Source organism: Aegilops tauschii, chromosome 3, assembly GCF_002575655.3.
Source record: "Aegilops tauschii subsp. strangulata cultivar AL8/78 chromosome 3, Aet v6.0, whole genome shotgun sequence".
Taxonomy (NCBI): Eukaryota; Viridiplantae; Streptophyta; class Magnoliopsida; order Poales; family Poaceae; genus Aegilops; species Aegilops tauschii.
In genome coordinates, this window is record NC_053037.3 from 510,185,651 (window position 1) to 510,195,734 (window position 10,084).

Sequence of the window (10,084 nt, forward strand, 5' to 3'; positions counted from 1 at the left end):
ATAACCTACAACATCGAAAACATCATAGAAGATGCAAGTGAACTCCGTTTTCGATGAACTCGAGCTTGTCAACACGATGACCAAAAGCTCCAAAACTCACAAAGAGAAGCAAACAAGAACCAAGAAAGATGATGCAAGGATGCAATGGTTTGAACTCTCTACGAATGATACGATCAAGCTACTCATCGAGAGCCCCCCTTGATAGTATGGCAATCGATCCTATAACCCGGTCTCCCAATTATCATCATGAGACCGGTAAAATAGAAAACCTGTCAAGGGCAAACCTTTGCCTTGCACATGGTCCACTTGAGCTAGATGAAGACGATCTTGACTCCATTAAGTTGGACCACCTTTCTTGAATGCGTTGGCTCGAAGAAGACTAGTTGATTGCTCCCCCATACTCCACTATGGGTGTGCCACTCTTCCGCACATCTTCACAATTCCATTGTCACCACAATGGACGACAAGCTTCAAGCATTTGATCTCTTCGTGATGCTTCCTTGAACTTGCACACCGCAACCTAACCCCACAAAGACTCTCACGAAGATCATGGGTTAGTACACAAAGCGTAATTGACAATGCTTACCATACCATGGGATCGCTTGATCCCTCTCGGTACATCTTCTACGCTTTGTGCGTTGATCAACTTGATTCACTCTTTTACTTAGTCTTGATCAACCTCTCACAAGACCAATCTTTAGGTAATTCCTAGAATAGCACCTTGGTCATCACAAACTCTTCTTGAAATCAACAAATGTACTCCAAGAAAAGCCTATGGACAAAACCTTCAAATATAACTCAAGGCAACCATTAGTCCATAGAGATTGTCATCAATTACCAAAACCAAACATGAAGGCACCGCATGTTCTTTCAAGTATAATATTTAAAGGTACATTTGTCGTTTGCCTTGAGCGGAGGGTTTGTTTCAAACCGCCAGCGGCAAATTTGACAATTTTGACCTGTTCACAAAATGAACTGTCTTTAAAAAAATTCACTCAGTTGGGGCCTTTTTGAGTGGCGCCCGACACGAAGACGCCACACTACACTTTGCAACGCCTGACTGACAGGTGCTACACGCCTAGCCAGCATCGCACCCCGGACTGCCACTAAATCAATGTGCAGCGCCTAAGAGCTAGGCGCCACACTGTATAGTTTGGCGCCTAGATCTCAGGCGTTGCACACTGACTTAGTAATTTTTGAATCACCCGGGTGCGATGCTGGCCAGGCGTGCAGTGCCTGTCAGTCAGGCGCTGCATAGTGTAGTATGGCGTCTTCGTGGCGGGCGCCACTCAAAAAGGTCAACTGAGTGAAATATTTTTAGGGACAGTTCATTTTATGAAATGATTTCATTCACAGGTCAAAATTGTCAAATTTGCCACCGCCGGCTGCGTGTAGAGCTAACAGCTGTGCAGTGTCATAAAGCCAAGCTAGCAACCCACGCATATGAAACCCCACCCCTAAACCTTTCTCGGAGCAGCGGCCGGCGGCACCGCCCACCACCGGAGGCAGCGGCTTCACCGGAGCAGGTATGTCCTGTTCCCCACCGCTACGAGGAGGCGGCGAGGTGGCGGCGGGAGCACACGCCCCTCGCAGGTACATGGCACACCTAGCGAGGGGGTCGAGCGAGAGTACAGCACGAGGGGATCGAGGAGATGGGCGCGACCTTCACTCCCGTTCACGGGGTTGTTGAGCACGACGACCCTCGTCGGTGAGGTCGTCGCCGGTCGGCGATGGTCGGGGTCGAGTAGCTAGAGAGTATTGCGCTAGGACTAGGAGGGAGAAGGGAGGGGATCCGCGGGTGCCGACGCCGGTGATACACGCGCGCGCAGCATTGCCTCCGGCGCATGTCGAGGCCGGGATCGAGGCGCCCCAGGTCGAGCCCGAGGTCGCGCCCCGCGCAAGATGGCGTAGCGACGGCTCGCCGGCTGGTCCGGCCCGGCCAGGCCCTGCACGACGCCACGCGCTGGCCGCTGGAACGCCGTGGCGTCACGGGCGTCCCCGCGCGCACCATCAAGCAGTGACCTTTGCACCTGCGCATGTAGGATTTGCAACCGGGAGCGCCCTTCGTCAGCGCGCCGGCCTGCTTGCGAGTGTGGAGCTACCGAGAACGATGGTTGGCAGGAGAGGCCCGCGTTTGGATGCAGTAGTCTATCTGTAACTGTTCTCATGTTACGTTCTCTTGCTCAAATGCAGATGGCTAGAGGCCTAGGTGTGCAGTTGGCTCCTCCAGCGCTGGCTGAGCTGGGGCGCGTCGGAGTGATAATCAATTTGGGATCCATTCTGGCTGATATTGCCCCATTGTAAGTTATATATAAACTGTACATCAGAGAGTGTGAGCCCTGTCTTTCATTCGAAAGTAACCTGGGAATTCTGATTTCAAGGATTTGTTCTCATTGCAGTTTTGTGGTGATCCTTTCAACCGATTGGAAGCAAGTGGACAAATTCTTCAGTATTAAATCCTCCGTGACTAGTGCTGTTATGAATTTCTTGGTGCTTTCTCATGTTCTTTTTGTGAACAAAAATGAAGATCAACACCGTGATGTTGTGTTTGTGAGTGTGGTTGGATTGGTTACTGCTGCTGTTTATTCTCTCATGCTCCTGACCCACCGTGTGGTAATGAAAAAGAGCCATTTTGGCCGCGAGTTGGTAAGAAATAGTTTTCGCACACATTTCGGTTAGCTAATTAATAGATTTTCTCCATTGAGTTCTAGTTAACAATTGCTAAGAGACTTAATTTGCAGATGTGTCTTATCTTACTTTTCTTTCTTGGCGGTTTACTGGTGGTATTGGGTGGTATCTTTGTTGACTATCAAGGCACTGGGCTCATCATAAATGGGTTAGGGATTACTGTGGTTCTTGTCCTGAATGCACTCACTGTGATTCCTATTGTAAGTTATTATCCAAATAACTACTCCTATATTTCTATGCAAATTAACTCAACGCTTACAAATCCAAAAAAAATTCTTTTTGCAGCTGACTGGTAAGGGATTCCCTGACGATGATACCCTGGCATATACAGTGTCTATGTCCATGCTGAACACCTTCGATTCCATGTTTTTTGTGATGTATGCCCATTTTCTTGGATTGTTTGGGTCATTTCTATCGGTAAGTCCTCATTCTCATGTACTCCAAAATGCTACTCCCTCCGTTCCTAAATATTTGTCTTTTTATAGATTTCAAATGGACTAACATATACGGATGTATATATACATATTTTAGAGTATAGATTCACTCATTTTGCTTCGTATGTATTCACTTGTTGAAATCTTTAGAAAGACAAATATTTAGAACGGAGGGAGTACTTAGAAAACTGTATTCACATGGGTAGTTTTCGGGCACGATTACAATAGAAGGTGAGTTTTCAATTGCTCGGGTTCCATAGGGACGGTGCTTTGGTGAGCCAACATTGAGCGGGTCTTTGGGAAAATTATCACATTCACAATCTGATCTTTAACCCATAGGCAACACCTCCTGCAATAAGACTACGACCAATATGATATTTCTATTTGATATTCTAGTTCTAATAAGTAAAAGCAAAATTAAAAAATATCAAGGTAATGCACAATATCATGTGAGTGTTACTCTATTAAAAGTTTAAACCTAAAAACTAAAAAGTGCGTGCGTGCTATTTGGGCGTCTCGAGCGGCCGCTCTGTCACACACATGCATGTGTATTTTTTTTGTCTCCTAGCGCATGTTGGTGCTGGCATTAAATGTGTTCACACTAGTCCCATCAGTTAGAGAAAACAGATCCACGTACTTTTATTTCGGGATTTCAAATTCTTTTAAAGCCGTATCTTTTAAACCACACGTCGGAATTCAGTCCCGTTTTCACCGTTGGATTCATCACGACGAGATCTTTAAAACTAGATCCCGCATGGATATGTTTCGGCGAAATTTTTTTTGATGCCAACTTTGGTGCTATATGGTGCAACTAAAATACTACATTGTGCAACTTTAGTAGTACATGGTGCAACTTTTTTTAAAATCAGTTGGCTTGTAATTTATTCTAGTTGTACACACATTGATGTTTTAATTGGCTTATAATGTAGTCTAGTTGCACACACATTGATGTTTAGTTGCCAGAAGGACTAGTTGCACACACATATGCTCAGTTGGCTTGTAATTTAGTCTAGTTGCACACATATTGATGTTTAGTTGGCAGGACACTAGTTGCGCACACATATGTGCAATTGACGCGGCAATGTAGTCTAGTTGCACACACATTGATATTTAGTTGACAGGACTAGTTACACATATATATGCTCAGTTGACGCGGCAATATAGTCTAGTTGCACACACATTGATGTTTAGTTGGCAGGACTATTGGCACACACATATGCTCAGTTGGCGCGGGAATGTAGTCTAGTTGCACAGTTATTGATGTTTAGTTGACAGAAAGACTATTGGCATACACATATGCTCAGTTGGCGCGGCATGTAGTCTAGTTGCACACATATTGATGTTTAGTTGGCAGGAAGATTAGTTCGTCGAAACATACCCATGCGGGATCTAGTTTTGAAGAGCATGTCGCGAAGATTCCAACGGTGAAAACAGATCGCAATTCTGATGTGCGGATTAAAAGTTATGCCTTTTTAAAATTCTGAAACCACAAATAAATGCATAGGAGAACAAAGTGCATGCACCGAAAGATATGACTGTGTTGCTATTTAATACGTCGCGGGAAAATGGATTAGATGAGAAAGATTTCCTGATTAGGGAAGGAGACAAAAAATTTCCTGAAATAACCGGCCGCTCACTAATCATACTGGGCGGCTGGGCGCTGGCTAGACGCGTCCAAGTTTAAAACACCTTAGAATGAAGAAATTGCCTAACGCTATGGATATATCAAGGGATAAGATTCCACCACTTCTTGAGAAAAGTAGATTGCTTCAGACGGTTGCTCTTTTTTAGAGAAAAAACAGCGTAATGAAACATAGAAGCACGTTAAAGCGGAGTGTACAGCAACAAATTTAAGCTAAAGCACCATAATACATGGAAAGCCACGTGGTTGAAGGTCACATATGGTAACTCCCTACACTGATGTCACATATAATTTTTGCTCATCTTATAAGCTTGTGAATCATTGGTGATAGTGCCACTAGCTGTCTAACTATCCATTCCAGAACCTGGAAGTCTCTGTATATCTCTATCCTAATTTTAAAGACTCGGTTGATGAACTTCATCGGCGTGGCATTAAATTAGTTATCTGGAGCTGCCTAAAACAAACATTTTTTTATCTGACAATAAAAATCTGATGGACTAGTCTACGCAAGAAACAGGAGATTGGAATATGCATGCTCGACAACACGACAAGAGTAAATTAAAATCAAAGCGCGAGTCTGAAAAATATAGTCAAACCTGTTCAGGTGAGATACCGATGATCTAAAAAATCCTTTGTTGAACATCAGTTTTGTAGATCCTCAAACTGCCTCCTCCGATCTATCAACAAGATAGAATGTCAGATGCATAGTATGATTTCATTTGCAGTAAGCCTACACATGAACATGGTAAAATAGATGTTGCTAAACTTATTATCGATATATCATGTAATCATTTGCACGCATTGCTTAACTAATCGATATATCATGTAATCATTTGCATGCATTGCTCAACTAGTCATTTATAATAGAAAAGGGCACTACATCAAGCAGTCAGCTTTATATAAGTATCTTGGCGTCCAAATCCTGTGGGCTCAATGTGGAAGAAAATATACTATTTAGCAACTGACATTCGAAACACGCACTATCTAAACGATCTTATATTAGTTTACAGAGGTAGTAATACAAACAAACACAGTTAGTGCATATACATGGCGGTATGATATCATCTTAACATGCATAAAACTAAAAAATTATGTTGAATTTTTGTGCATACCAGTATGTTCTGCTATTGATTGGTTGTTGGAGGTGTGGATGACTATTTATCTAAGATAATACATGAAATGGTACATGACCTTCACAGTTGGTGCCTATTCAAACAGATGAAATAAAATAAAATAATATACTCCATTGTAAAATAATTGGAACAGAGGGAGTACTAAATTAAAGTTGCATACACACTTCAAAAGAGAAACGAGTGCCTCCACTCCATTGTAAGTCATATCATAAGCCAAGCCACAAGCTGGTGGAAGATCATTCATATCTTTGGATTTGGTGCAGTGAGAGGAGGGCGTAGAGCCTGTGTTCAAAAGGGGGAAGAACAAGGACACTGAGAAAACAGAAAATAAGATACAACATTTACTCTTAGCTAGCTATGAACGGCAAACTTATCTAGACTCTTCTGTTACTGATTTTGACAAAAATACAAAACTTACCATTATGTTAAAGATAAGGGCATCCCCAATGCCATACATCAAAAATTCAAAATGTACATACCAAATGTACGTGGACACGCCCGGGCGTGGACCGCTGACAGCTTTAGGGGAGCCGACCATCCAACCCGGTGCACCAAACAAAAGCGGACACGGAATTTTCATTAGTATTTAGGATTTTTTATAACATGGGAAAAAAATAAACCGACCCTAGCCTACTCTTTGCTGGTCGTGGGCATGTTTGTGTTCCACGTCCTACTTTGTGCCAGATGAGGGCACGTCCGTCTCCACGTCCTACTAGTCGGAGTCTACCGCCTGGCCGTGGACGGTCCAGCCTCGTGGTCCTTGCGACCCGACACGAACGACGCGGAGCTACCAACGTTGGCAGTGTTCGCATCCGCCTCCGCCACAATCTCCTCAAACAGGCGGTCGCGCTCCGCCTCCGCCGCAATCTCCTCAAACGGCAAAATGGCACATGCGCCGCGCATGGAATCGTACAATGCTCGCTGCTCATCCATGGTCCCCGGATTCTCTACGAGCATGATCGTGATGGCCTCCTCGCTCGCCTGCTCGCCGATGATCTAGCCCTCCACAAGCTGGTGGCGCTCAAGGATTTGCAGGTTGTACCGCTCCTGCAACATCCAAAACACGGAGACCAGCGTCGCCTGCTCCTCCAGCTCCGCCTCCGCCATGATAGAGTTGTATTGTGCCTCCACCTACTACAAGGTGAACCTGGCAGCCGACGCTACTCTGCGTCCTCCATGGCCACATCGTCCGAGCTCTCCTCCGAAGAAGAAGCTCGGTGGCTCGCCCGTCATAATGCGGGCGCCGACATCATGGCGGCGTCGCGGCGAAAGGGTCTTCAACCACCCACGACTGGGCTCGGCCATTGGTCTGGAGGTCGAAGAAGGAGATGAGGCTCAGAGGAAGAGGTGGTGCGCCAGCTGAGGTAAGATGGAGTGTGATGGGGCTCGGAGGTGGTGCGGGTTTGTGTCGTGGTCTGCGCTCTTTAAATAGCGGGCGTCTAGGCAGGCGACGACGACTTGAATGCGTCAGGCAGGCGTAGCGACGACCTCTAAGGGCATGTACAATGGTGGCATATGGATGCATATGCCCCATGAGAAAAAGTAGGTTGAGGCAACTACATTGATTTTTTCTCCCAAACACAAGCTACTACTAGTGGGCCTCATCAACGAAAAGAAATAGAGACTTTAGTACACATGCATCTCTACTCTCCACTTCAACTTTTTAGCTTTTTACACCAAACCACACTTTTTCTCCTCAAGCATCCGCCTCCTGCAGAGGATCCCGCTTCCCCATCCAAACCTACTTTTCCTGACATCCGATCCTACATGGCACACGGGGCATCACCCTGGGGCTATGCATTGGCCATACCTAATTCACCGCGACTGCGTGAGTGCCAGGCGGACGGACGGTCAGTCCGCTTGAATGCGGTAGGAAGCCGCCCTGTCCGGTCATGTATGCTTTGAACAGGCATTACCGCGGCGCCGAGAGCAAGCACACGTGGCGTGAGCGGCAGGCTGGAGCAGGCGCCTTGACCGTTACACCAGTGTGAATGCCATGTTGTTTGGCCAGGCATGCGCCAATGGCCGGTCAAAGTCCAATCTAGAACCGGCATGAATGTGGCGCGAAGAGCGGACTAGCGGTAGAAGCGGAACGAGAGAGAGAGTTCTGTGTGGGCCGTGGGTGTCGGACATCTACATGGCAGGTGTCCTGACGACCGCAAACCTCACCGCACTTTGCGTCTGGTTTGTAGGATTTCGGACGTGCGGGCCGGCCCGTGGACGTTTGATGCACGGCGTTGGATGGCACAAAGTGCCCGGACCGCGTTTACGGGTGGTTTGATGCACGGCGTTGAAAATGCCCTAACATTAGTATTCGCTGTAATATAAACCATGAATCCACAATAACTTATGTACCAATGCCAATCGAAATGGCGTTAGCATGTAAAGAAAACTGTATATCAGCTGATGTTTTCGTCCACATATCCTTGATAACACATGTGGCATAACAGATCATGTTTGGATGTCTTCAACAAATTCTAAGATTCGTCCAATATTGGTGGGTATTGTGGTGATATAACATAGTACCATGTATCCTACTATATCAAGGTTCAAACTGTGTTAATGATGTATTATAGACAACGAAATAGCAATTGACATTCAACAAGAAAACTGCAGCCTCTAAAAAAAAACAGTAATTTTTTTTTCTAATATAAAAGGGATCTATCTGCCCTTTAGCAATATCCATAACTTTGAGGAAAAGCGAGGGAGTAGTTGTGATGGATTTAATGCATGGAGAAGGAGTTCTGAAGGGCACATTATCAAGGTGTAGATTAGATGGACACCAACATGGAAAGTGCCACTACGTAGAAATCCATAGAAGAAAGAGAGGCAAGGGGAGTGGGAACACCAGATCATACCTTGATTCTGAGCCTGAGAGGGGAAGGAGGCAAGATGCCCACCACCGGCTTGCGCTCCTGGCGAGCCACTGCTGGATCCTGAGAGGGGGACGAGGCAGGGAGCACGTCGGCCAGTACTCCTGAATCCTGAGAGGGGAGTAGGTGAGGAGCCCACCACCGGCTTGCCGTACGCGAGCTGCTGGAGAGGATGCAGATCTGGACCGCCGCCATCGTCGGCAAGGGAGAGGGAGATGAGCGAGAGGGGTTTGGATGTGAAGGACAAGGAAAGAGAAGTAGTAGTATTAGGAGGATCCTTTTTGCTAATTGTACGCGCGGCAGCAGGGGTTCCATGACAAATTGACAATTTACCTATCCTGGTTTTTGCTAATTGGTCTAACTCCTGGTTTTTTCTTATTTTTACGCAGGTGGGCAGTCTTCTGAATGTTTTGAGTGGGGTGGTACTGTTTCTCCTGTTGACTGTGCCTGCACTGCGGAAGGGGCTACGGAAGGTCAAGAACTGGTGTCAGTCATGCGCCGCAAGCTGCGGCGGCTTCTTTCGGCTCATCCGTTTCATTATCAGCTTTGGTCGCCACGGCAGGAACGACTGAATGGATCGAGAGAGTTTCGAAGAACTGCTTTGCCGGCGAAAACCAAAACTGTCCCCTTGAAACAAAGTTTTGTAATGATATGGCCACCTGACGATCAGCTATGTCGCCGGTGTGCACTGTTTGCAGTTTGTCCCGAAGTTTTGTAGTGATCTGGCCACGTGACGATTAGGATATGTCGCCAGTGTGCACTGTTTGCAGTTTCATTCGTACCCTTTATTTCTCACTTTGTAGGAGATATATACTAGTATAAGTTAACAGCGCAACGGCAGAACCATATATGGGTCATCCGATTCAATGTTATATGTGCTTGGGGATTTGCCTTGGTTGCTTTTTTCTCCTGATGTTTGGTTGCTTGTTGGCATGGTCTGATGGTTGTTGCACAAGCTCTTGTATCTGAATTTGGTTCTCCATGTTGGAGGGTCACTTCTCGCGCTGAGCTCTCGCCTTTCGAGACCGCGCGCGTTGTGCGTCACTCCGACGCCTGTGTCCACCTTCCTCTGCCGTCGGCCACTCCGGCGACGTCATCCCTCTCCCCTCCAGCCATGAGCTCCAGCCCGAACTCTGTTGCAGCTCCTTCCCGCAGAGCAGGAGACCGGCCGACGGTCTCGGGGCTGGGGATCTCCTCATGTTCCGAGTTGTCCGGCGGCCGTGGTGCTGAGGAGGTTTCGTCGGGCGCACGTCGGCCAATGGGCGGTCACGGCGCTGCGGCGAAGGTCGCTGGTGCCGCTCGGCCGGAGTGCAG

General features: G+C 46.7%; 1 protein-coding gene and 1 long non-coding RNA gene across 6 annotated transcripts; one reads left to right on the forward strand and one right to left on the reverse strand.

The window, feature by feature from the left end:
* The first annotated feature begins 1,327 nt into the window (after positions 1 to 1,327).
* LOC120976893 (uncharacterized) lies at positions 1,328 to 9,658 on the forward strand. Its single transcript, XM_045235075.2, has 5 exons — positions 1,328 to 2,300; positions 2,400 to 2,646; positions 2,742 to 2,888; positions 2,974 to 3,105; positions 9,160 to 9,658. Exons 1-5 carry the CDS (start codon positions 2,167 to 2,169, stop codon positions 9,340 to 9,342), a joined length of 843 nt encoding a protein of 280 aa, XP_045091010.1. The 5' UTR covers positions 1,328 to 2,166; the 3' UTR covers positions 9,343 to 9,658.
* On the reverse strand, positions 3,224 to 9,028 carry LOC109781213 (uncharacterized). Of its 5 annotated transcripts, none has more exons than XR_006672456.2 (5): positions 8,756 to 9,028; positions 6,316 to 6,416; positions 6,062 to 6,179; positions 5,361 to 5,441; positions 3,224 to 3,471 (listed from the first exon to the last, which is right to left on the reverse strand). It is a non-coding gene; the product is annotated as an uncharacterized lncRNA (long non-coding RNA). The 5 variants fall into 5 exon arrangements; XR_012205479.1 differs by lacking the exon at positions 8,756 to 9,028 and adding an exon at positions 5,877 to 5,970 and having other exon boundaries at positions 6,316 to 8,749; XR_006672452.2 differs by lacking the exon at positions 6,316 to 6,416 and having other exon boundaries at positions 8,756 to 9,022.
* Positions 9,659 to 10,084: the final 426 nt, after the last annotated feature.

What these genes read in the sequence shown, in the direction of transcription:
- LOC120976893 (XM_045235075.2), top strand. Translation starts at nt 2,167, where the DNA reads ATGTTACGTTCTCTTGCTCAAATGCAGATGGCTAGAGGCCTAGGTGTG. An exon ending in CTGGCTGATATTGCCCCATT is followed by an intron (nt 2,301 to 2,399) that starts GTAAGTTATATA and finishes TTCTCATTGCAG; the next exon opens with TTTTGTGGTGATCCTTTCAA. An exon ending in TGTTTGGGTCATTTCTATCG is followed by an intron (nt 3,106 to 9,159) that starts GTAAGTCCTCAT and finishes ATTTTTACGCAG; the next exon opens with GTGGGCAGTCTTCTGAATGT.